We start from the raw sequence: 27626 nt of genomic DNA, 5'->3' as shown, positions 1-27626 counted from the left end.
ATAATAATAATAATAATAATAATAATAATGACTTACTGTTACTAAGCTGTATTTCAAGTCTCTAACCAGGAAACTCTTGGAAATTGAGTAGAACAAGAAGCTTAAGGCCTCAGATCAAATGCAAACTCCAACTGTCTAAACTTACAAGAGAATAGAAGGCCAAAGAGAGCTGTTCGATGCTGAGGGAAACATGCTGCCCTGTTGTTTTCTATTTTTAAATCTCAGCATTAATTGAAAGTATCAAGTCAAAAACTTTCTTCTTTCATAAAGAGATAACACTCATATTCACAGGAGGAGTACACTGACCTAATAAGAATTTAAAATGACTCACTTCATGAGTTGATCTTTAGAATAGGATTTAGTGACTCACTTTTGTAATCATGCTTTCATCCTTTTGATTAACAAAAATCAGAACTCTTTCATACTGTCAATTCCAAGCATCCTCCTCTCTGATTATCACCTTCTGTCTTTTCAATTTACTCTCTTTACTGCCACACTGCAGTATTTCTAGGATCTACAATCCACTGATCCCACCAATTTTTCATTTCTCTTATCATCTTCATTGTCTCACTTTCCTTTTAAACCCGTTTAAAATCCTTAGTACATCACATAATCACTTGGCTCTTTCACTCTAACTCAATGCTAGTTACATCCAGCTCTCTGCCTAGCAGGGCCTGAGCCCTATTGAATATGGCTGGTGAAATGATATTATTATTTGATATAGTTATTCTGACTGGTCTCACTTTAAAGTGATATCTGAAATTTACATGGGTTCGTAAGTTGTTCTAAGTCATTTTCCCCTGGTAGGTTCCCTTTTTGACTCCTGTAGATAATTGTGCCATATCTTCTCTCATGTTTTCAAGCCTCCAAAATGTTCTTGCCCACTCTAATTCTCAGTGATTACCTTGGTTCCTGTTTCACTGAGAAAAAAGTCAGAAGCACACTTCATAAATCTCCCACCATTACACCCATCGCCTGCCAGCATCTGGACCCACATACTCTGCTTTTTACACTGCTCCTGTGGATAAATTCTCCTGTATCTCAGACCAAACCTTCTATCTGTGTCCTAGAGCTCAGTCCTTTCACAAATTCATTAGCAATTTCTATAGCAATTCTCTCCTCTCTTTACAGCAGCATCAATTTTCCCTCTGTACTAGAAGACTTCCAGCATCACATAAATATGCTGTGATTTTATTAATATTATTTTTTCAAGTACTTATCAGACCCCTTCCTCCCTCTACGTACTGCTCCATTTATCTCTTCCCCTTTAGAGTACAATTCCTCAAGAGGACCAGTCTATATGTGCAGTCTACAGTTTCTCTCCTCCAATTCTCTCCTCTAATCAGGCTTTTAACTCATCAAACTCCTTATCTTGTCTAGGTCAGAAGTGACGTGCATGTTACTGAATCTGGTGGTCAGTTTTTATCTTACTTGACCCCTTAACAACATTTGATAGAGCTAATGGTGTGTTCCTCTTTGAACTGCTTGCCTCCACTGGGCTACGGGACAGCATACTCTGCCAGTGAAAATCAGTCAGGCTTCATCTGGCTCCCCCTCATGGCTCTAATGTCATAATGTTAGAGTGTCCCAAGCCACAGTCTTTACATCTCTTTTCTACCTACACTTGTTCCCTAGGTGATCTCATCTGGACTTATGGCTTTAAATACCATCTATATGCCGATAACAACTAAATTTAACTCTCAGCTTAAACCTGCTTCCACATCTTTCCCCATTTCAGTTAAGAGCAACTCATTCCTCTCTGGTACCCAGACCCCAAACCCTGAAGTTATCCTTTACTCCATCTCCACCTTCAGATCTTCTCTCATACCCAATCCAGCCTGCCAGCAAATCCAGTTCACTTACCTTTGAAATAAATCCAACTGTGACTACTTTTCCCCTCTTCTATCACCCTGTGATAGAAGATGGATATGAGATATTCCATCTCATACTTGCCTTCTTCTTCCTTGAGCACTGTGGGCTTGGTCCTGCCTCAGGACCAAGTTTCACAGCTTGCTCCTTCACCACCTTCAGCTCTTTAGGCAAACATCATTTATGAGTGAGGCCATCTCTGATCACCCTTTTAAAAATCACAAACCTCCCTTGTCCCAGCCTAACCTGACTCTTTCCCTGCTTTAATTTTATTCCTGAACTCTTAATGGACTCTATGTTTGCTTATTTATTTTGCTTAGGCTTTAACCACTAGACAATGCTCCTCAAAAGAGCTTTCGGTGATGATGCAAATGTTCTATATCTGCAATGTCCAATGTGGAAACTGCTAGCTGTGAATGGCTATTGGGCAGTTGAAATATATAGTTTCATTAAGTTACATTAAATAACCACATATGGCCAGGGAGTGCCCTTTTAGACAGCACAATTTAAATATAAGCCACCTGCAAGCAGGGAGTTTTGACTTCTTCAGACTGATGTAGCTCCAGCAGTAGGTGCCTGATGTATACACGTGAATTGAATTAGTCACTTTCTTTTCTTCCAGATTTTATTTGTCTGGTTGAATATTGCCCCAGGCCATGGTATTGGGTTGATAAGGAGAGCAAAGGTTATGTTATGTTCCTTCATGCTGCTGCCCCTTGTGTAAAGCACAAACTACACAACTACAGGTTGTGACCCTGAGTAACTTGGTTTTGCAGATCCCCCGGTAGCTTACAGTTTACAGCTTTCTCTCTGCTTTTTAACACTACTATCACTATCAATATGAAAAGAACGTTAAGAGTACAGTGAGAGAGCTCTAGATATGAAGGTGTTTGCATGTCTATTGTTCTCACTGCTGTAATGACAAAAGTACTTAGGGTTCTTTTTTTTTGGCCTATTACCTACTTGAAACCCTGTGCGAGCTCTCAACACAGCTGCAGAAGAAAGGCCAAATATGAGAAGCAACAAGTAACAACCTGGGAGGAATAAAAAAGCGATCTGACATAAACTTAAGCTCCTTAAACTCAATATTAATTATCGCTAGAATATAAATCACATCTCTCTATCAAGAAAGAAGTTTCATCCATCTTACATGGGGTAGATTTAATTGCATTGTGTGTCTGGGACAAAAACAAATATACCTTCCTGAGCCTTCAGAATTTATTTCTGGACAATAATTCTCCTTTTCCCACTTTGTATTGCTTTTAAAAAATTATCCTTTAATAAAGCATCACAAGAGAATAGATACATGAGGAACCAAATTTACTTCTTTCCGTCTTTGCAGGGAAGGGCTCAAGACCTCATAGTGGAAGAGTCATGCTCTCCATAAACAATATGACCTCCCAGGAGAGAAGAAAGAATAGTGGGAAGGACATCGAGGGAGAGAGACTGCCTCTCTTAGTTTTCAAGGTCAATTTCTGATATAAATGTAGACAGAAAGTATATTCCACTAGCTCTGATGCCAGACCACCCATGGATTCCATCTCTAGCTCTTTCATAAAATTTGACTCTTTCTTACCTTTTTTATGCTTTAGTTTCTTCAACTATAAAACAGGGATCATAGTGATATTATTTATCTTATAGCATTGTTACAAAGATTAAATAGTAAATGTGATGGGCTTACTATTGATTATAAACACGTTTTAAATGTTTGCAGCTCTTGATATTCTAGACAGATAATTTTACACCATTGCATGAGTTGGTCCAAATACTTCATTTTCCAGATGAGGACTGAAGACATCAATTCTTTAAATAGATACTCCGTGTCTGTAGAACGCAGGTCTCCTATTTCCTAGTCTGTGTTTCTTCTAACAAACTCCTTGAAATCTCACTGTTTCCCCTCATTCTTTTTCATTCTTCCCTTGATTGTTACATGGGAGTAAATGAAGTAATCAGAGCTTGGAAATAAGTGGTAATTGCGCCTTTGGTTGCAAGTAAAAAATTACTTATTTTACTCTCCAAGATTTATTTTTTATTTATCATTATTATTATTATTTTTTATCTACATGGGTGTCATCAAATAGATAAGCTGGATCTAATCAAATAGATCACCCCCAGAGGGAATGAATTCATTCATACGAAGACCTGCCGGGCTGTTTGGCACTAGTGTTTCTGTGCTATGTGTCCTATGTGGAAGGTGGGTCTAGGGCTGCCCTTAAATAGACGTGAATAGTGTAGGACTTTTCAGGTTCCAAGTTGACAAAACTTCCAAACCTTTGGTGATCTACTGGGATTGAAAGTTGATTGCAGCTTTCCTCTTGTTAAATATCTGAACACCACCTCAAGTCAGTCACACAAGGAGCTAGGGCCCCAAGCACCCTGGAAACGCTAAGAAGCCAGACTTACCAACATCCTTAGGCTATTTCTTTGGCCTGGTACTTACTAGCTCTTAAGTCTGGTACTCAATGATTTACTCTTCAAGTGCCTACAGTGTTGTCTTCCTAATTGCTGATCTCATTTTGCATCCAAGTGTCAAAAAGTCCCCTGGAGACTACAGAGTAAAACAACAGGAAAAGTTCCAATAACCATTAGAATTCTTAGTAAAATGCAGCTCTTAAAGTAGAGGACCTTCCTGGATCTATCTCAAGTAGCCTGGCACTCCTGTTTTCTTTCGGCACTTCATGTGCCTGTCAGTTACTGAAATTAACTACATTTCATAAATGATTCCCTCTGCTGGCAACTTGGGCGACAAAGTGGTTTTAGGGACTCACTTTATTTAGATGATTACCCTAAGGCAGGAAGGAAATATTGTGCATAAGGACAGTGCTGTGGGGAGAAATCTTTGACTAAAGAGTAACAACATCTCAGAAAACTGTTTATAGTAGATCCAGAAAACTGCAAACAAATGAACAGAGCTGGCAACTCATTCTGAATCTGAGATAAGCAATTCTAAATGAGACAGCTGGATTTTATATAGCGCACAAATACGTGCTATGAAACCCAGATCAGACAGACTCGCCAAAATATCCTAGACTGTTGGAGGTCAGTACAGGTCAGCCAAATAAATTAAATCCTGAGTACGCTACCTTGGTCTAATTGCCTGGTCTCTCTGGGCTTACCTTTGTCTTTTCATCACTAGCTGCACCTATCCTTTCATCTATTTTCTACTTTCACTTAAAGTTTATATGACGGTACCATCAAAGATAAGTTTCTATGTTACAGCCCCAAAGTAAAGATTCATACTTCTAGATTACATTGTAGCTAATTTCCTTACTTTTTAGTTTAAAAAATCTGCTTTTCAAAAGGTAATCAACCACAATGGATGCGGTATAATTCCAATCATCAACAGAAATGTTTCCTCTGCTTCATTCTTTGTATTTATCTTGAGCAGCATAAAGTCTTCTTCCCCACATATGAAAATCTTTGAAATGTTTATGGAAATGCTTACTAAATGAAGAAGTTTGCTAAATGCCCCAAATACTATTAAACCTGTACTATCGACATGTGCCTGGCTATCAAGACTGACTCCTTGTTACATAGATGTCTGGGAGAGTCATCCTATGGGCAGATCTCCAAAACTCTCCAAAACAAATCTCTAAAACTCTATGACTCATGTATTGTAGACTTCTGGTGGTTGCTCATTATAGCAGTTTTCATCCGTTAGGTGGTTTAAAGCATTTAAAAGTCAGATAGTTATACGCTGTTATCAAAACACAGATCTAGAACTGTTCGACTCTCATGTATAAGAACAATATGCTCTGCAGGCATTAAAGGTGTGATAATCCAGAGCTCTTTTGAGGCACATGAAAATGATAAGACTAATATTGGCTAACATTTGTTGAGTGCTTGCTAAATGTCAGGCTTTAGGTTGAGATGTTTAAATGCGTTGCTGTACTTAATCTTCATAAATCTATGAGATAGATAGTCCTATTTGCATATGAGGAAATTAAGGCCAACTAAAACGGAAAGTTAGTCACCCAAGGTCACTCAATTAGAAAAATGGCCAGTGGTCAGGGGCAGTGGATAATGCCTGTAATTCCAACACTTTGGAAGGCTAAGAGGTTCACTTGAGCATAGGAGTTCAAGACCAGCCTGGGCAACATAGCAAGATCCTATCTCTACAAAAAACACTTTTAAAGAAAAATGAGTTGCGTGTGGTGTTGCAGGCCTGTAGTGCTAGCTATTCAGAAGGCTGAGGTGGGAGGGTCACTTGAGCCCAGGAGTAAAAGCTGCAATGAGCCATAACTGCACCACTACACTTCAGCCTGGGTGACAGAGCAAGACCCTATCTCAACAACAACAACAAAACGAAGAAGAAAAGTGGCAGAGCCATGTGTTGGTCCTATAAAGGTGTATATACTGCAGAGCCTGCTTTTTGAACCACTGCCAAGTACTGGTCAAGGCTGAATCATTGTTTCCTTTTCTTTTTGTATAGCAACAAGCACAATACAACATGGATGCTTATTATGAAAATATCTTGAATAAACACCCATGCAGCAAACTTTTCACGTAAAAGAAAATATAAAGAGAGCGACTTTAAATATATTTTTAAATAGGTCATTTGCTTTTTTAAAAAAGTAGTCACTCCATACATGAATGTCAGTAGTATCTTTGGAGCCTAGACAATGGCTGAGGTGATATTTTAGCCCCTGGGGACACATGGTAGTTAACAATACACAGGAACCTCAAAGAGTGTAGTTTTAGCAAAGTGGGATCAGGGAAAGTGATGGAGCATGACGGAGGGTGGGTACACTGCTCAGGAAAATTGACCTGGGAAGGTGATATCTGAGCTGAGAAGATAACCAGGTTATCACTGAAGAAGAGATCCTTTGAGTAGGATCTTTTCACGCAAAGACCCTGATGTGAGCCTGGTTTGTTAGAGAGACAGAAAGATTTTCCAGGCTGCAGAATAGTGAAAAAAGGGATGGCAGAGGAGCATAGGGTAGGGTAGAGAGTATATAGACATCACGTGTGGTAAGAAGTGTACAATATTGTAGTTGCAGGAAAAGAATATAAAGCAGAGGAATGATATGCCACAGATAGTCAATTGTTCGGTAAAGTAGTTTCTGAAATACGTAATTTCTTCAGCTTATAGACAAATTTCACCAAGGCAGAGAAAAGAGGAAAACAGCATGGAATAAAGACCTTATCTATAGACTCTATTGTTACATATGACTAGACAAAGTCATTCCTGAAAAAGGATTGAACATTACAAAAGCGTGCAGCGATCAAAGCCAGTATTTACAAATTTCATATTTATAACCTTATGCATTTCTGTTTCACTTCTATCATTAAAATAAACACATATTTTACAAAGGGGACTCATTTAGATTAAAAAGTTACATGCATTAAAAATGTAAAGAGATGATAGGAGGAGAGAAATAGTTTTAATCTGGCTAGATCCATGCAGTTTCTTATGGAACAAGCTGATACTGAGATCTTGGGATAGTGTTAAGGTGGGAGGTCGATAGGACAAGGACACTTCTTTAAGAGAAGTTTTGCATTTTAAAACAACTTGGAAGAAAATTATACATCTCTATTATGTCATTTTTCATATGTTTATTGAAAATGTATCAAATCCTGAGATTCAGTGAAAGCTCATTTCTTATTTTATTTTATTTTATTTTATTTTTTGAGAAGGAGTCTCACTCTGTCGCCCAGGCTGGAGTGCAGTGGTGCTATCTCAGCTCACTACAGGCTCTGCTTCCCAGGTTCATGTCATTCTCCTGCCTCAGCCTTCCGAGTAGCTGGGACTACAGGTGCCCGCCACCATGCCCGGCTAATTTTATTTTGTTTTATTTTAGTAGAGATGGGGTTTCACCGTGTTAGCCAGGATGGTCTCCTGACCTTGTGATCCGCCCGCCTCGGCCTCCCAAAGTGCTGGGATTACAGGCATGAGCCACCACGCCCAGCCCAGTGAAAGTTCATTTCTATAGAGCTCTTTCTATTAATACTGAAAGATCAGGCAGAATTTATGGCACTTTACCAAGTAACAAACAGTTAGGTTACCTGGGATAAGAGAAAATAGGGGGTTCATAAAAGTTACTCTTGGTCTGAAACTATGTGGGAGAAATGCTGGGTAAAGGAGGCTAAATAGCTCTCATTCTGAGGAATTGTAAGAGCTGTTGGTATGAGAACCACTGCAACTCCTGATGACTTATCTGTGGTCATGCATCTTGGCGTCACATGGGACAAGTCTAGAGGTTCAGTTGGAAAGGGATTAGGTAGAGGAAGAAAATATATGTGGAACCCCAGCCACTTCCTATAAAACCAACAAAATAACTAAATATTTCAAATGTTTTAGAAATATAAAATAATTATGTTAAACATTTAAAAATAACTAAATAACTTAGTATTAATTTTCACGTAAGATTGCAAATGTATTTTGGCATATGAATTCTGACCCCAGCTTATATGTATGAAAACAATAGTAGATTTAGTGGGGATGATATCATTTATACCTTATTATATGTAGAGTGTCACATTTTGCAAAGCATTTTATTTAGGTCCATTACCTCATTTGATTCTCATAATGTCCCTATATTTAGCCAAAGCAGACATGATTTGTATTATTTCTGCTAGAAAAATAAGAACATCAAGACACAAAAAAAGAAGGTAGTTGGTAGCCAATTAGACCCAAACTGCAGATCAACCAAGCCCAAATCCTGTTTCGTTTCTTTTAATCACTAGCCCAGTGGTTCTCAAAGTGTGGTCCCTATATCAGGAGTATCAGCATCACCTGACAGCTTGTTGGAAATCCCAATGCAGTCCCCTCTCCGGACCTAGTAAGTCAGAAATTCTGGATATGGAATTCAGCATGTCTAACAGGCCCTCCAGGTGATACTGATGCCTGCTAATTTGGAAACAATTGTGGTAGTCCATAGTGATTCTCCAGCTCATGGCAGTAGTGTGAGAAGAACTTCCTATAGAGGGAAGCTGCATATCCATTCCCCATGATTTCCTTGATTACTTCATCAACCACACACATGTTAATAGCTGATTGTTGGTCACATGCTATTCCATACACTTAACACTGCTGGCACCAGGCCATGACATTACTTCACAAAGGATTTGACCAACTGATTCTTTTCTGTATTGATTTGATTTGTAAGATGAATCACAAACCAATTATTTTACTTATAGCAATCATCATAATAAAGGGTCAAAATCTATGGTTATGGATATGTCAGGCCAAGGAAGAACCATTTTTTTGTCTGAGCTCAAAGCAAACTCACAGTAAGAGAATCAACTACTGTTTAAAATTTCTCCCTGGCAATATTTTTTGTTCATTTTGTTATTTTAATTTTTGCTTATTTGGGATTCTATTCAATCACTGGAATTCTAAAGAAAATATAAAATAGAAATCTAAGCTATTAGATTAGGATGGCCATTGGCTGGGATTTTACAAATATCTCAAAGAATAAAATATTATCTTCCATTGAATCTAAGATGCCATCAATTGTGGCACAAAATAAATGTAACCGTTATTTTATATACCACTATGAAAATAAAAAAAAAAAACAGCCCCAATCTCATGATAAAATAGCATCAAGTGTGAGAGACATTACAATTTCAGACATGTCAAAATATGAAAAAGTGTATCAGTATTAATGGAATACAGAACACATTAGTTGTAGCTGGCATATTCCTCTGGGGCAAACTCTGCTTACATATTTTCTTTTCATAAGCAATGTTGATCTGGCCCCAGTTATAGTACAGTTATAGTAACTTTGTTCTTCAAAGTTAAGTAGTAGTCGTCCCAGCCGAAGGATTGTTTCACAGCATCAGTAACTAAACACTCCAGGTGGAAAATAATCTTCCACAATTTGGTATCTGAGTTATCATGTGGTATGAGGAAATAGGCAAGTGAGCAAGACAGTGAATGCAGAGTAATAGTGAACATGGGGCACTCATTCACTCCAATAAATCTTTTGGTTGTAATTTAAAAATAAAATCATTCTCAAATTTGTGTTTTTATATCCTGACAAGTTTGCCTTCTTAATTAGCCATGTTGTTTTTTTTTTTATGTTAGCTGTTAAATATATACGAGTGAACTCTATTACATGCAATCATAAATGTCTTGCAAATTCACGTCCCCTGTCATTGCAGGAAGCCATGTACTTGCTTGAGAATACAACAAAGAGACATACTACGGGTTTGCAGGAATTTTGAGTCAAAGAGTAAGTCCTTGACTCATTCTTGTGAAAAATGCTCCATGAAAAATAGGACACATGGTCTGTAAACTGCTAATATATTATAAAGCTTACTTTTCTGACCTGAAAATTTTATTCAAATAAAAAAGTCGTTGGAAAATTTTCTTTTGAAAATATTTCACAATTCAGAGAAGCTTCCATAGTAATTAAAAAGTGCGCACATATTTACTTGAGATTTTTTAATAACCCATTAAACCTAATGAAAATAAATGAAAGTGGAAGTCTAGAGACACAAGATCAGGTTGCAGTTTTGTTAGTCTTCATCTCTGTGACTTAAGCACAATTACTTAATTTTTCTGTTACTTCTAAAATTAGAAATTTAAATGGTTGTAAAGTTTTATAATGATTTCAGAGGGATAAGAAAATCTTAAAAGATATTAATACAAAATACAAAAGGTACTATGTATATATTATCTCATTTAATCATAAAAGCAAAATAAGAAAGTGCAGAGAAGCATTGAGGCATAGTGCCACAGAGCACAGTGCCTAGCACATAGGAAACATTCAACATCACTGGCAGGTATTATAATTCTATCATCAACAATAACAACACAGCCAGGATGAAATTAATGTTCCCTTTTCAGTCAAGAATATAATCTTCAAGAGGTTAGGTGACATTCCTATGATAATTCTGATGGCCCAGGCCAGAATTATGACTTTTTCTGCTGGACAACCAGGTTGTGCTTTCACACTTATGACCACATTGCCCTCCATAGTCCTTGATAACTTAACCAAGCCATTTGTTTTGAGTAGAAAGTCATCTTTTTTATTTAAATTGTAATTCCCAAAGAATTGCTTGAAAACACCTCAAAATGATATTTTGCATATCTACTACATGACTTCTGGCCTGGTTTTCCCCTAAAGTTTGGATTAAACTTGAAGAATATGAGTATACAGAACCACCCTTTTTGCCAATTTTAAAAGGAACAGAAGAGGTGACATAAACAGAGTATCAAACAGTAAAGAGAGGAGGAGAGGTTTGTTGTGTGGATGTGTGTGTGTATATGGAGAAACAGGGACATAGACTCAGGTTTGATGAACAGCTAAGGAAGGTCGAAGACATTCTTTCCTTCTTTTGTTGCCTCCCTTCATATTTTCAAATGCTACATACTAGAAAAGAAACAGAAGCCCTAAATGACTAAAAACATTAGCCTAAGGCAACTTTAACACACATGCAGAGGGAGACTTGTAAAAGGATGTTCACTTCAGCATTGTTTATAGACGTAACTATAGCCACAGATCTTTCCCCCTATGTTTTCTTCTATTAATGTTACAATTTCAGGTCTTACACATAAATCTTTACTCCACTTTGAGTTGATTTTTTTTTACATAGTATAAGATGAGGGTCTAATTTCATTCTTCTGCATTTGGGTATCTAGTTTTCCCAGCACCAATTATCAAAGACTGTCTTTTCTTCGCGGAGTGTTCTTGCCATCTTTGTCAAAAATCAATTGACTGTGAGGTGTGGATTTATTTCTGGGTCCTCTATTCTGTTCCATTGGTCTATGTGTCTGTTTTTACGCCAATGTCATGCTTTTATTACTATAGCTTTGTAGTAGCTGTTAACGTTGGAAAGTATGGTACCTCCAGCTTTGTGTTTTTTGATCAAGATCTCTTAGGGTATTCGGGGTCTTTTGTGGTTCTGCACAAAGTTTTGGGTTGATTTTGCTATTTCTGTGAAAAAATGTCATTGGTAATTTGATAGAGATAGAATTGAATCTGAAGATCGCTTTGGGGAGTATGCAGACTTTAACAACATTAATGCTTCCAATTTATGAAGAGGGGCAATCTCTCCACTTACTTACATCTTCTTTGATGTTTTTCATCAACATTTTATAGCTTTCAGTGTGAAGATCTTTTACCTCCTTGGTTAAATGTACTCCTAAGGTTTTTGCATTTCTTCCCTTTTGTAGCTATTGTACATGGGATTATTTCCTTAATCATTTTCAGATAGGTCACTGTTAGTATACAGAAATGATACTGATTTTTGTATGTTAATATTATATTCTGCAAGTTTACTGTATTCAGTTATTGGTTTTACCGGTTTTTTGTTTGTTTATTTTTTGTTTTGCTGGTGTCTTCTGGATTTTCAATATGTAAAATCATGTCATTTGGAAACAGAGACAGTTTAACTTCTTCCTTTCCTATTTGGATGTCCTTCATTTATTTTTCTTGTCTAATTTATTTCAGTAGAACTTTCATTAGTGTGTTGAATAGAAGTGGTAAGAGTGAGCATTCTTACCTTGTTCCTGATCTTGGGAAAAAAACTTTTATTTTTTCACCATTGAGTATGATGTATTTATAGCCTTATCATCTATGGCTTTTATTGTGTTGAGGTACATTCCTTCCATACCTAATCCGTTGAGAGTTTTTATTATAAAAGGACATTGAATTTGTTGAATGCCTTTTCTGCATCTATTGAAGTGATCATATAGCTTTTGTCCATCATACTGTTAATCAGGTATAACACATTCGTGGATTTGCCTATGTTGAATCATCTTTGCATCCCATAGATAAATCTCACTTGATCATGGTGAATGACCCTTGTAATGTGTTTTTGAATTTGGCTTGGTAGTATTTTGTTGAGAAGTTTTTTTCTGACTCTTAAATGTGTTTCAGATAGTTAACTGTCAGTTAACTAAAACTGTAGTCGATTGTTAAAAAGAAGTCGCTGGATTGTTTATTCTGCATTGGCATATTCATATGTCAAGAGCAGAGCATACGTCAATACATCATAACAAAATGCACAGTTTTTAGGCAAGCAGTGACTGAGGTATCCTCATCACAAAATAATAATGCTTTATTTTGTTTTAAAAACATTATCACTTTTTAAATTGTCTCTGGATTTATTATAAAGTAGGAATACAAACAGATATAGAAATGTGAAATGCAGGCACTTATTTTGCTAACCTGACTTTTAATTAAATGGACAATACACTTACTATTTACCTAAAATCCTGCATTGCTTCCAAAGATGTCTGCCCATTCTCCTTCCATTTTCTTCAAGTAGGAGTCTAAAACACCTTCAAAAAAGCTATAGAATTTGTGTTGTATATTTTGTGCTCAAATATATCATCTAAACACCCAGACTTTAACTGAATATTTAGAATTATTGAAATGATATGAACAATAAAATTCAAAACTATTAATTCACAATACCTGATCATTTATTACATAGGTTGTAGGTCAAATTATTATCTCCCTTCCCCACTCACTTTTTTTTTTAACTGATTAGGAAAGCAACTTGAATAAAAAATTTGTGAGAAACATAGTTGAGATCTGAACATATATTTTCTGGTACCAAAATTAGCTATTTTTTACTCTCCTTTAATTATTACTGTTTATTTCAAGTTTAATAATTAAAGGATTATATCAACTCCCACTGTCCTGCTTTTCTGAGCAGAGATTAAATGAGTTTCTCACCAATTATATTCAAGCAGGTGTTAACAGCTGGGTCTCAGCACTTTTGCCCAAGGCCTACTGATATAAGGAAACTATGACTTCCCTGAATACAATTCCTGTTAAAGGGAAACATTAAACAAGTGTCCATTGTCAGAAGCCGTTTTCAGAAAAACAAAGTTTTGTTAATGAAATATTATAGGACACAGAAATATGTGATTCAAAACTCAGAAAGAAATGGCAGCGATGGGGAGGATAGCAATGGCAAAAAAGAAAAAAAACTTATGAACTCCTGCTTCAAGAAACTTCGAATATAGTAGAAGAAATCATCTGATTTACTTAAAAAAAATCATGGATTCTTTTAGCTTTACTCATTTTTAAAAATGCTATTTAGACTATTGTTCCAGGCACTAGGCCAGTTTTTGAAACACAGCACAGAAGCGGATGAAAGAGGTTAATCTGATGGTAGCTGGATGAGACAAAGCTTTGAAGAATCAATGCTGCATAGTATTCCCCTGTGTTCACCCTAACCTAAAAGAAATGAAGCACTTCAAGTTCAAGGTTGACCCTTCATGAAGTGGTACCTGGTGGGTAGGTGACTTCTAGACACTCCTTTTCTCTATACCTGTTTGTTGTGGCCTGAAATGCCATTATGAGAAGACAAGGCATTGAGTCCCTGATTACAGGTAAGTAATAAGATACAACTGCTAAACAGAACTACTACATTCTGAATAGTTACAGAAGTATTACAACCATAACATTAGCTGAAATACACTTACATTTAAAGTCCATAATCAGGTAATTAGTGAAGCATTTAAGTAAGTATGATCAGGTTCTTTATAGATTTTGATAATGTAGAAACAATTAGACACTTAGGAGAGCCACGAACATTTTAAGATAGGTATAGAGTCATTAGTAAAAAAGAACAAGAAAAAAAGGCAGTCGGCTTCATCAAAACACACTTAGCTCTGGCTCAATCTATATGCAACTCTGTGGACACAAGAAATGGAAAAATTGAGGTTATTTGAGCTACATACGCATATATGACTTTTTGTTGAGTATCTGCACCTTGATAAAGAAAAAATATCCATTGAGAAGAGAGGATCTTAGAATCCAAACAGATTGTAATCAAGGCTATCTAAAAAACTTCATATGTCTCATAGATGAGAAAACTAATTTATCTTATCATCTGTAATAACTGGAGTTAAAATCAAAGTGCTTTTTCAGAATTCGTAGTTAGATAAAACTTCCTGAGGCACCTGGGATGAAGCATGTACATGCACTGTTAGCAGGCAAAGTAGACAACATGGCCTTGTGTATTTATCACAAGTTTGTTTCTTGGCATTTGTTCATTGGATTAGCACTCAAGATTTTAGAGTCTTATTTTTGGATCATTGACTGAGTAATCAAGGAATCTTTGTACTTCCCTAAGAATAACTCACTGTTAAGTCTAAATTCATTTATACAGGTATCTTCTCCCAAATTGTGCGTTCTCACTGTTAAACAGGCACTCAGTGGGGGAAAGAGAATCAGAGTATACTAAAAAGAAGTACAATTTTCTATTTAAAAAAAAGATGGTAATTCAAGACTCTAAGGTTTGTTACTTGATTTCCCCCCTGGCAGCTATTAACTATTCTTTTTTAAATCACTTAAAATTTTTTTTTAACTTTTACATTCGGGGGTACATGTGAAGGTTTGTTACATAGGTAAATTCATGTCACAGGATTTTATTGTACAGCTTATTTCATTACTCAGGAATTAAGCCCAATAGTTATCTTTTCAGCTCCTTTTCCTCCTTCCACCCTCCTCCCTCAAGCAGACCCCAGTATGTTATTTCCTTCTTTGCATTCAGGAGTTCATCATTTAGCTCCCACTTGAAAGTGAGAACACACAGTATTTGGTTTTACATTCTGGCATTAGTTTGCTGAGGATAACAGCCTCCAGCTCCATCTACGATTCCACAAAAGACATGAGCTTGTTCTTTTTTATGGCTGCATAGTATGGTGTATATGTACCACATTTTCTTTGTCCAATCAATCATTGATGGACACTTAGGCTGATTTCATGTCATTGCTATTGTGAATAGTGCTGTGGTGAACATTTGCGAGTATGTGTCTTTGTGGTCAAATGATTTATATTCCTCTAGGTATATATCCAGTAATGGGATTGCTGGGTCAAATGGTAGTTTTACTTTTAGCTCTTTGAGGAATTGCCACACTGCTTTCCACAATGGCTGAACTAATTTACACTCCCAACAACAGTGTCTAAGTGTTCCTTTTTCTCCACAACCTTGCCAGTCCCTGTTATTTTTTTACTTTTTCGTAACAGCCATTCTGACCTGTGTGAGATGGTATCTCATTGTGGTTTTGATTGCATTTCTCTAGTGATCAGTGATATTGAGCGTTTTTTCATATGCTTGTTGGCTGCATGTATGTTTTCTTTTGAAAAATGTCTGTTCATGTCATTTCCCCACTTTTAATGGGGTTGTTTTCGCTTGTAAATTTAAGTTCCTTATAGATGCTGGATATTAGACCTTTGTCAGATGCATAGTTTGCAAAAATTTTCTCCCATTCTGTAGGCTGTCTGTTAACTCTGTTGATAGTTTCTTTTGCTGTGCAAAGGCTCTTCAGCTTAATAAGATCTCACTTGTCAATTTTTGCTTCTGTTGGGATTGCTTTTTTGTCTTTGTCATAAAATCTTTACCAATTTCTATGTCCAGGATGGTATTGCCTAGGATATCTTCTAGGGTTTTTATAGTTTGGGGTTTTACATTTAAGTCCTTAATCCATCTTGAGTTGATTTTTGTGTATGGTGTAGGGAAGGGGTCCAGCTTCAGTCTTCTGCATGTGGCTAGTGAGTTATCTCAGTTTATTTGAATAGGGATATCTCATTTATTGAATAGGGAGCCTTCTCCCCACTGCTTGTTTCTGGCAGTTTTGTCAAAGATCAGTTAGTCATAGGTGTGTGGTCTTATTTCTGGGTTCTCTATTCTGTTTCATTAGTCTATGTGCCTATTTTTGTACCAGTACCATGCTGTTTTGGCTATTGTAGCCTTGAAGTATGGTTTGAAGTTGGGTAACATGATGCCTCCAGTTATGCTCTTTTTGCTTAGGATTGCCTTGGCTATTTGGGCTCTTTTTTTGGTTCCACATGGATTTTAAAATAGTTTTCTTCTAGTTCTGTGAAGAATGTCATTGGTAGTTTGATAAAAATAGCACTGAATCTGTAAATTGCTTTGGGCAGTATGGCCATTTTAATTGTATTGATTTTTCCTGTCTATGACCATGGGATGATTTTCCATTTATTTATGTTTCCTCTGATTTCTTTGAGCAGTGTTTTGTAATTCTCATTGTAGAGATGTTTCACTTCCCTGATTAGTTGTATTCCTAGGTGTTTTAGTCTTTTTGTGACAGTTGTGAATGGGATTGCCTTTCTAATTTGGCTTTAGGCTTAACTGTTGCTGGTGTGTAGGATTGCTACTGACTTTTGTGCATTAATTTTGCATCCTGAAACTTTGATGAAGTTGTTTATCAGCCGAAGGAGCTTTTGGGCCAAGACTGTGGGGTATTCTAAATATAGAATCATGTTGTCTGCAAACAGGGAGTTTGACTTCCTGTCTTCCTATTTGAATGACCTTTATTTCCTTCTCTTGCGTGATTGCTCTGGCTAGGACTTCTAAACGATGTTGAACAGGAGTGGCAGAGAGAAGGCATCTTTGTCTTATGCCAGTTTTCAAGGGGAATGCTTCCAACTTTTGTCCATTCAATATAATGTTGGCTGTGGGTTTGGCATACATGGGTCTTATTATTTTGAGGTATGTTCCTTCAACACCTAGTTTATTGAGAGTTTTTATCAAGAAGGGGTGTTGAATTTTATCGAAAGCCTTTTCTGTGTCTATTGAGATACTCGTGTGGTTTTTGTCTTTAGTTCTGTTTATGTGATGAATCACATTTATTGATTTACTTGTCAAAATAAGCTGTATATTTGCGGACAGAAATGGTTTCTGTCTCAAGGACTATAAAGTGTTTATTAAAGGAATGTATTTCACATGTTTATAAAAGGAACATACTTTTTATCAGATGTGGCTATCATCTCACAATGACTTTTGCATAATTCCAAAGGAAAAACATATTCTTGTTCACATGACAAAAGCAATTTGAACATATGAATTCATGGCCTGACACCAACAAAAGTAGCAAATGCTTATATGTGTTGAAAGGGAGGAAAAATATATGTTGTGGCAAAATGAATTTAAACCAAAGAAGCATTTTTAAAAATGTTAACAACACTATAAAGCCAGGGGGTGCTAGTATATGGTGAATTAATTTCATTGTTTGAATAATGCACTTAGTTGTCATGACAACCTGATTAAGTTGTAACCTGAAGACAATTATATCTGAGTCAGCATATTAGAAAGATAAACTGATAACTTCAAGGTAAAGTTTGATGCTGGGTTTAGGGCAGGTTAAAAAGCTATCTAGTCATTTCAGGTTGGGATTTAGCCTTGGTCCTTAAGGAGCAGCACTGATACTAAATAAGTAATTCAGATTGTTTATTAAAACTTCAGCAGAAACCAATGCTAAAAGTTTTATAGTTTCATAACAGAAAACACTTAAGATATCAAGAAAGGAGAGGAGAAAAGAGGAGGAAAGTAAAACATCACTAGTGAAAGGAATTACCTTTCATTTTAAATCACCTCTATATTTGGACTGAGATATTGGTGATTACTCCAACCTTTTATTATTATTTTCAATCAGGTAACTAATATTTAAAACAAACAAAACCCTAGTTACTTCTACTTCATTTCTCTTTTCCTTTCAGAGATAGCAAACAAAACTATTTTAAAAGACTGATTCAATGTGCTAAGAAAATATAATTTTAGCATCTCTGACATGGATAGCATCCTCAAAACCACTCTCTATAATTATCAAATATTCTACTTGGAGCAGGAATGAGTTTTGCTAGAATTGGAAAACACAGGGAGAGGAACTTGGTTGTGTATCTTCTTCCTACTTTTTACTTTAGAATCTATCCCATTTCTAACTTCATTTTGGGATCACCCTACTCCCACAATGAAGGATGACTTCCTGAACAAGACGGTGAAAGTCCAGTGTTAATTGCCTGTCCAGAACTTTTGGACCAAAACAATATGAATGCATCTGCCAGATGGTTAGAAAGCAAACAAAGATACCAGGTGGGGAGTCCTTTAGGGAACAACTATTGAGCTATCTAGTAATCCCAGCTTCTACCCACTTGCTGTGGCAGCATCTCTAGAAAGTATAGCTGGCAAACTCAGGCTTCCATGAGATAATATATAGAGTTGCCCAGATGTGAGGCTTTGCTGTTTTTCACTTAAGTATCACAAAACTGGTCAATGCCTGTCATAGACTATGTTTGGGGCATTAAGGGTCATGGGCACTAATATGGTCTCTGTAGTGTGCATCCAAATTCTCTATTCTCATCTGGGCATGATGGCTCATGCCTATAATCCCAACACTTTGGGAGGCCAAGGCAGGTGGATCACCTGGCGCCAGGAGTTCAAGACCAGCCTGACCATCATGACGAAACCCTGTCTTTCCAAAAAACACAAAATTAGCCAGGCATGGTGGTACATGCCTGTAATCCCAGCTACTAGGGAGGCTGAAACAGGGGAACTGCTTGAACCCGGGAGGCAGAGGCTGCAGTGAGCTGAGATCATCCCATTGCATTCCAGCCTGGACAACAAGAGTGAGACTCCATCTCAAAAAAAAAAAAAAAAATCTGTTCTCATGCATTTTATGAAACATTTTCTTTTTAATGGAAAAAATACAGAAAATGCCTCATGCAATTTCACCTAACTACAATTCAGGATAAGAACTTTGATTTTAATTTTAACCCCAGTTATTTCAGATTTTTAAATAAATTACTTGCCTCATCCATAAGATACGTGAAGAGTTTCAACTACAGTCTGTTTAGATTCTAAGGACCTCTCTTCTCATTGTATATTTTTTTCCTTATTAAACTGCAAATACACAAAAGGTCAAGTATTATATCACTTAAAACTTACGTCTGCTTGCTTTTCTTAGGAAATAGGCACCTAGCAGAGAGCATATGATTCTTGAGTAGGAAACATACACAAGGGAAGAAATGGGTATGGAGGGACCGGGAACGACGGGAGGGGAGTTGGAGGCATTCTAGACAAACTGATTCGGAGATGGAACACAATGAAGAGCTTCCTCTCAAATGGATAAAGATATATGTAAAAGGGTAAAAAATATATTGAAGATGTTATTGTACCATACTAAACCTAAAAGTGGTAGAACCCATGTCTCCTATGCCTAATGACCAAAAGAAACCATGAGACTATTCTCAAGGTTGCATTTGAGATTTGAACTTGACTTGGCCAAAAATGAAGACACAAGGGAACAAAATGATCAATCCCTTTAACTAGTTCTGCCAAATAGTCTTGTTACAACATTTCCCTGTGGCAAGGAGAAAGACTTAAACATAGACACTCCTCTCTTCTGAGTGAGATTCTTAGATTTAATGGCAAGGAACACCTTTTCTAGGGTTCCTTCTTTCTTCACGAGGTATTTTGTATTTTTTGGGTTTATCTCAACTTAATGTACAAACTTTCTTTTTCTTTGTTTATTTAGACAACTATTTACTAGATTTGACCCACAAGTGAGGTTTATCTGTGATGGAAAGACTGACTTCCATTGAGTGGAGTTCCACGGATAATAATAATAATTTTAAAAAGGCCATACAGATGTTTAATCAGAGCAAACACCTCTCTATTCAATTTTGCAAAAATCATGAATTATTTTGCTTTGTTTGTCTTTGTGGAGTTTCCTGTTTTAATATGTTTTTAATAGACAACAAGGCACAAAGAATCCTGGGTAAATAATACATGTTAAAAATAGTTACTACCTAACAATGTTACTGGAACAATTAGAGTGCAGAAAACTCTTTCACATGAGAAGCCAACTAAAAACAAAGGTTGGCATGCTGCTATTTCTTTGATTCTTTTTAAATTAATACAGCACATTTGCTCCAAACTCATCTCTCCCACTTAAAAGTATTTGGGTTTTTTTGTTGTTGTCTGCTTTGCAACTCTCCCTAAAATATACCTTGTGGGCCTATTCTTTGTGTAATTTTACTTTTTTCTTCTATTTTTAAATAGACACACCTAGTGCCAATGTACATTTATATGTGAGCTATATATATATATACATATCCTTTTTTTCCCACTCAGAGAGCAAGGGAATTATTCTTAAAGAAATCCTCTTTCTAGCCAGATTCCATTAGGTTGTGTTATTCAAATGCACTGTAACATAAAATTTATTTCTTCACGTGGTGTCCAGTTGCTAAGGAACACAGCCAAAAAGTTCAACTTTGCAACACAACAGAAGACGAGCAGAGATTATGAGAGTTGCCCATAGACACATATAGAGGCTCTGAGCAAGGGGAATTACACTTTTGTTTTCAAACCTGGAAGTGCACAATATTATTAAGAAATAGATATTTTTATCCCATGTACAATGGAACTTCCATTCTCCTTGGAAAAGCACAGCAGCTTTTCTAGACTCATGACCTCTCAAGTCATGCAGCACATTTTAAACAGAAGCCCTATCACTTCTGCCTTTAAATGCAAAACAGTTCTCCTGAAAACCATAGAATTTCTGAAATGTGCTGTCATGTCCACCGAAGGAAACACTTTAACTTTGTTTTCCTTAAAGGCAAATTTCTACAGAAACATGAATCTGACAGAGCAATAAACACCATCGGAATCATTTTCAAATGTCTCACCCAAGTTTACTGGACACATGTAAAAGGTGGTGTCTATCATAAAGATCTAAAAGATGATATGATATCAGAACCTTTCATAAAGTCCTGAAAGAGATACTTACATTTTGCTGTCACTTTGTACCCTCCTAGAGGAGGGGTGTGGCCTTCCAATGCATCAAATCCAGCGGATACTAAGACCATATCTGGATCAAACTCTTTGGCCACAGGCTTCACGATGGTCCTGCACAGTAAAAATGCAACCGGTCACATGTGGGACTGGTGAATACCTTTAAAAATCATTCAGTGGAAACGACCTGGCACAACAATAGGAACTTCCCAAGAATAAAGAAAAGTGGAATACAAACATTATTTGAATGGAACAAAAATGTATCTTTCCTTAATAATGAATCGCTATTATTTTAGCATCCCAATTCTGTCTTTTTTCTTTCATCTTTTTTCCTCCAAATGAAAAAACAAAAAAACCAAACTGCTTTGCAGGTACATTATAAAACCCATCATATTACACATACGTCTGTGGCTGTTTTATCGCACTGCCTATAAAAAACTGCTTCTTCCAAGGGAGTGACTAATGTTTTACAGAGGAAAGTCAAAGCTTTAGTGAAAACCTGGCTTGCTCCAGTTAGTGAGAACTTGGTGTAAATTTGAACTATAAATTTCTTTTGGGAAAAGTTTGCTTTCCCAACTTAAAAAAAAAAATTTAAATATTTATCATGGTAGGGGGTGACTCTTGCAAAGGAGAAACACAAAATTCCCTTAATAGAATCCAGACTACAATGTTGAGTCCAAAGTCAGACACACCAGGAATGTGGCAGCCTCATCCATGACAGCAACCCCTGCTGGCCCCAGTCAGACACTTCAACACTTCCTTTCTCAACTTCAGGGCTCCCAAACCTCTTTCTCATCATTGCTAGCTTTGAGAAAGAATGACTAATGGACACAACTGGGCTTTATAAAATTTTTACACAGGCTTGAAGACCAGTATGCCATCATAAAAATTCAAATTTCAAAACTATTTACTGAAATGGGGAAACTGCACGCTATAATAAATTTAAAAAGTAGTACAGTTACTCTTGTGTGTATGTGAGAGATAACCAAAACAAATATTAAAATAGTTATCCTTCAATAATGACATAATTACTTTAATTTTTATGTTTGTAAGTTTTCCAGATTTTCTATAATGATTACATATTAATTTTATATTTTAAAAATGTTATTGCATATCATAATCAAGAAGTTGCAGTTATGCAGTAAAAATATTTAGTTGAAACTTACCTAGAAATGTAAATGATTGAAATATTTTTCCTAATAATCCACTACTGTCATAAAAATTCTATCCTTCGGCCGGGCGCGGTGGCTCAAGCCTGTAATCCCAGCACTTTCGGAGGCCGAGACGGGCGGATCACGAGGTCAGGAGATCGAGACCATCCTGACTAACACAGTGAAACCCCGTCTCTACTAAAAAATACAAAAAAAAAAAAAAAAAAAAAAAACTAGCCGGGTGAGGTGGCAGGCGCCTGTAGTCCCAGCTACTCGGGAGGCTGAGGCAGGAGAATGGCGTAAACCCGGGAGGCGGAGCTTGCAGTGAGCTGAGATCCGGCCACTGCACTCCAGCCTGGGCGACAGAGCGAGACTCCGTCTCAAAAAAAAAAAAAAAAAAGAAAGAAAGTCTATCCTTCAAGTTCATAAATATACATGTAAGTGACTTCCACAGTAGTCCTTCCAACAACTGGTAAACCACATAAATCTGAATTGGCTTATCAGTAAAACTAAGTGAAAACCTAATTTTATTTACTATACACAATTGTATTAAGCTTTTCTTCAATAAAATTAAAATTTCTAAAACAGCGACATTATCAAGAGATATACTAGGTTCTTCCCCATCCCAGTAATTGCAAATCTTACATTATGGTTGTCATTAAAAGTGTCACATATAAAAAATTCACTACTTTTCATGAGTGAAATAGTCATGTGGTATATGTTGGGATATTAGAGATTGGAATAAGTTTTTTCAAAGAATTAAGAGTGCTTTATCAAGATACTCTATTTAATTTTTAATCCTACGTACTCCCTCAGAGAATGGATGCTTCTACAAAAATAGGTGATTGAACCAGATTGTCCATGCAATCATAAGCATCATAGTAATAATTTTCCATCTCTTTTCCCTCTATTGGAAGGTCATTCTTCCCTCATTTTCCCCCCAGTATTTACCCATCTTTCAAGGCACAACTCACATACTATCTTCTCAATAAAGTCTTCTCTCTACCCATGGATATTAAATATAGGTGCATATTTTTGAAGTACAAGACAACAGGAAACAAGATTGCCCACATAATTTTAGAACATTGAAAACATAGAGATGATCTACAGAGTATAAGCGCCTACAGAGAAGACACAAAAAGCAAGCTAATTTTCTCTCTCTTCTTGGAAAACTAACTCAAAAGCAGAAAATGCCAACAGTCAGCTTATTTTTCCAATCTTCCTATAGTTAATCAGTGGTCAAAAAGCCCCATTCACATTTACAGTACTCTTTTCTTAAATATGATGGATGCAAATATTTTGTTAATACAGACATATTACCCACTTACAGGGAAACTATAGCTCTCTATGCCACATATCTCTGAATATATGGAATCTACTGGTTTCTATCTGAAGCAAATTGCACATTTGCTATATAGGTCACTTCTGAATTCACAAACACAATGTGTTTTCTAATTTCCTGTGGGTTTTCAAATTCCTTCATCTTATAGGCCTAATCCTATATATCTGAACTCATTCCAAAAGTAAAAAAAGATAGAAAATTTAGAAAAGGATACATCACCTGATAGAATCCTTTCACTTAAAAATATACTCGCCTAGAATTATGTCTGGGTGGAAGCTGTTTGCTGAATCAATTAGTGAAGCATGATGAGAACAGAGGCATTATGCTGCAATGCATGATGTGTGTTTTTGATTAAATTGAAGAACTACATAGCAATAGATGGTTATGCATGGTGATATTGGTAAGGTTCATTCATTCATTTCAACAAGTATATGTTGAGTGTCTACTATGTTGCAAACACCGTCTTGGTCTAAAGATATGCTCAATTTTGAACTGAGTATTATTTATTTTCCTATTGTCAGCATTGAATTCTTACTCTCTTTTCTGATAAATGAATGGAACTGAGACTCCATAGATCTCTTTATTTTGGCAATGACTTTACAAATGTCCATGGAAGTGTTCACTGTTCTATTAATGCCAGTCTAGATTAATTTGTACTCAAAAAGATCTATCGTGTCTGAAAGACTGAATAATGTATTTAAGGGTAAAAAGTAGGAAAAGCAATGTGATTTTATTAAAACAAATCTTCGAAGGCACTAATTTAAAATTTTTTCTGAAGAATTGGGACTTCTGTTTAAAGTTAGCAAACAAAGCATACATGTTTTCCTCTCATCTTTTCCAATATCCCACTGAAAAGAAAGTATAGGAAGATACATATGAACTCATGGTTCTTAACAGATGAATAATTTAGATGACTGTATCCATGGGTTAGTATATATTTCCTAAAAGAAATGGCACCCCAGTGGCAAGGAGCAGAGTTAATACCCAGATCTTGCTTTCTCATATCAATGTCCAGTAAAAGGACCCAGAGATCCTTGGAGAAGTGGTTGATTCCAGCACTGCATCAGGGGAAATACTACATGACTCTGGAATATCTTGTGGTGACAGAAATCAACAAAATACTTAAAAAGAGATATAGACATGTCAGTAGGACATGTGAACCAATATGAAAGCACTTCCAATGGCCAAAGCTGAAATAATTTGAGGAGCAAAATAAATAATGGTAGCATTGGATTATAATCCAAACAATTAAACACCAAGTCTCTAGTGAATACATAATAATTGAATAGAAAGGAGAGAAAATAGCTCTTTCTTACAGAAAAATATCATCTAATAAATGTAGAAGAATTGAGGAAAATATATAATTACCATGGGAACAAGACAGAAATAATTGATGCACGCAAGATTCAAGGATGGATACCAAAATTAGTGGAGCCAGGCATTGTGGCTCATGGCTGTAATCCCAGCACTTTGAGAAGCCAAGGCAGGAGATTTGCTTGAGCTTAGGGGTTCCATCCTGGGTAACACACAGAGACCCCATCTCTCCAAAAAAGACTAGCCACGCATGGTAGTGTGTGCCTGTGGTTCCAATGACTCAGCAGACTGAGATAGGAGGATCGTTTGAGCCCAGGAGTTTGAGGCTGCAATGCATTATGATTGTGTCACCGCACTCTAGCCTAGGTGACGGAGCAAGACCCTGTCTCAAAAAATAGTAATAACAATAATAATGATAATAAATAAGATTAGTGGACAAAAGTTTGTGGACAATCATTATATTTGCATAATCTCAAAGTATCTTCTGTGAGGTACTAAAAAGGAAAATTATAGAAACTTTGAAATGAAGAAAATTGCAGACACTACCTGAATAAAGTTAACATCTCCTATGATTGGACATACCGGCATCAATACTCCCTGATATGATGCATTAAAGGCAAAGCAGTCCTATGACATTTTTGCTAAAAACATATAACTTCAAATCTCATAATGAGGAAATATTAAACAAATTAAATTGAGAAATATTTGACAAAATAAGTGACCAGTATTCTTCAAAAGTCATGGCCATAAAAAACAAGAGAAGATTAAGGACTTGCTACAGATTGGAGGAGATTGAGGAGGCATGGTGTCTAAGGGCAATGCAGTACCCTGGATTGGATTCTGGGACAGAAACAGGACATCAGTGGAAAATTTGCAGTCCCATATAAAATCTGTAGTTTGGATAAGAGCATTGTACACATATTGCCTTCTTAATTTTGATAACTATACTATGATTATGTAAGTTTTTAATATTAGGGTACACTAGGTGTTGGCATATAGGAACTCTGCCCTATTTTGACAGCTTTTGCTGTAATTTCAATATTATTTCAAAATAAAATGCTAACAAGTATCAGAATATCAAAATAAATAAAACTATAGCAATTAAAGACAGTAGGACAATTGTCACCAAACAAATTTTTAACAAATTTCCAGAATAAGGAAATTGACTGGAAGCGCACTGGAAAAAATAAATAAATAAATAAAGCTACCACCTTGCATATGCGCTCATGGGACCACAGAATAGATGAGAGACACTCCATCCAATTAAGCCCGTGTCAGGAAAACTCTCTAAACCTGTGTTTTTTTCTCTGCTGTCACATTACCACAATAATCATCAATACAGAAGACTTCTGTGATCAAAGGTGGGTGCTTTTCTCCACATGCCAAGCAGTGGCCATCTGCTGGGTGTTCTCCAATTCAATTTCAGCACTATCTACCTGGAGATAGTGTAGATCCCACAAGTTGAGGACTCAGTCTCTTTAATAGTCTATTCTTGCACTGCTATGAAAAATACCTGAGACTGGGTAATTTATAAAGAAAACAGGTTTAATTGGCTTACAGTTCTGCAGACTGTACAGGAAGCATGACGCTGGCATCTGCTTGGCTTCTGGGAGGCCTCAGGAAACTTACAAATATGGCAGAGTAGGAGGAAGAGAGAGAAGAAGGAAGTGCTACTTTTAAACAACGAGATCTCATGAGAACTCTGTCATGAGAACAGCACTAGGCGAGTGGTGCTAAACCATAAGAAATCACTCCCGGCCGGGCGCGGTGGCTCAAGCCTGTAATCCCAGCACTTTGGGAGACCGAGGCGGGCGGATCACGAGGTCAGGAGATCGAGACCATCCTGGCTAACATGGTGAAACCCCGTCTCTACTAAAAAATACAAAAAAATAGCCGGGCGAGGTGGCGGGCGCCTGTAGTCCCAGCTACTCTCGGGAGGCTGAGGCAGGAGAATGGCGTGAACCCGGGAGGTGGAGCTTGCAGTGAGCTGAGATCCAGCCACTGCACTCCAGCCCAGGCCACAGAGCCAGACTCCGTCTAAAAAAAAAAAAAGAAAGAAACCACTCCCATGATCCAATCACCTCCCACCAAGCCCCACCTCCAGCATTTAGGATTACATTTTGACATGAGATTTGGTGGGACACAGATCCAGACCAAGACTACTCTCCCAAGCCGCCTCCCCACCCCTGGCCTGCAACACACACACACATATCAATTGTGAGTCCAGGAACTTCCCTTCAATCTAGGGTTCCCATGCCCCCCTCTTTGGATTGGATTAATTTGCTAGAGCTGTTCACAGAACTCAGGGAAGCACTTACTGATATTAACTTTATTATAAAGGACATTCAAAGGCTACAGATGAAGAGATGCATAAGACAAGGCATGGGGGAAGGCATATGGAGTCTCCATGCCCTCCCTGGGAAGTCACTCTCCAGGAACTTCTACAT

At 36.9% G+C, this 27626-nt stretch overlaps 1 protein-coding gene across 8 annotated transcripts in view; it reads right to left on the bottom strand.

Moving 5' to 3' along the window:
* Window positions 1-27626, bottom strand: part of HDAC9 (histone deacetylase 9) — a 941976-nt gene that overhangs the window by 98221 nt on the left and 816129 nt on the right. For all 8 annotated transcript variants that reach the window (XM_017890061.1, XM_017890068.1, XM_017890066.1 and 5 more), the window contains one exon: window positions 21368-21486. In XM_017890061.1, coding sequence (XP_017745550.1) covers window positions 21368-21486 — 119 coding nt within the window. The remainder of the gene's footprint in view (window positions 1-21367; window positions 21487-27626) is intronic.

Source organism: Rhinopithecus bieti, unplaced genomic scaffold (genome assembly GCF_001698545.2).
Source record: "Rhinopithecus bieti isolate Rb0 unplaced genomic scaffold, ASM169854v2 scaffold_19861, whole genome shotgun sequence".
In the NCBI taxonomy this organism is placed as follows: domain Eukaryota; kingdom Metazoa; phylum Chordata; class Mammalia; order Primates; family Cercopithecidae; genus Rhinopithecus; species Rhinopithecus bieti.
This window is presented reverse-complemented; position numbering and strand designations above follow the sequence as displayed.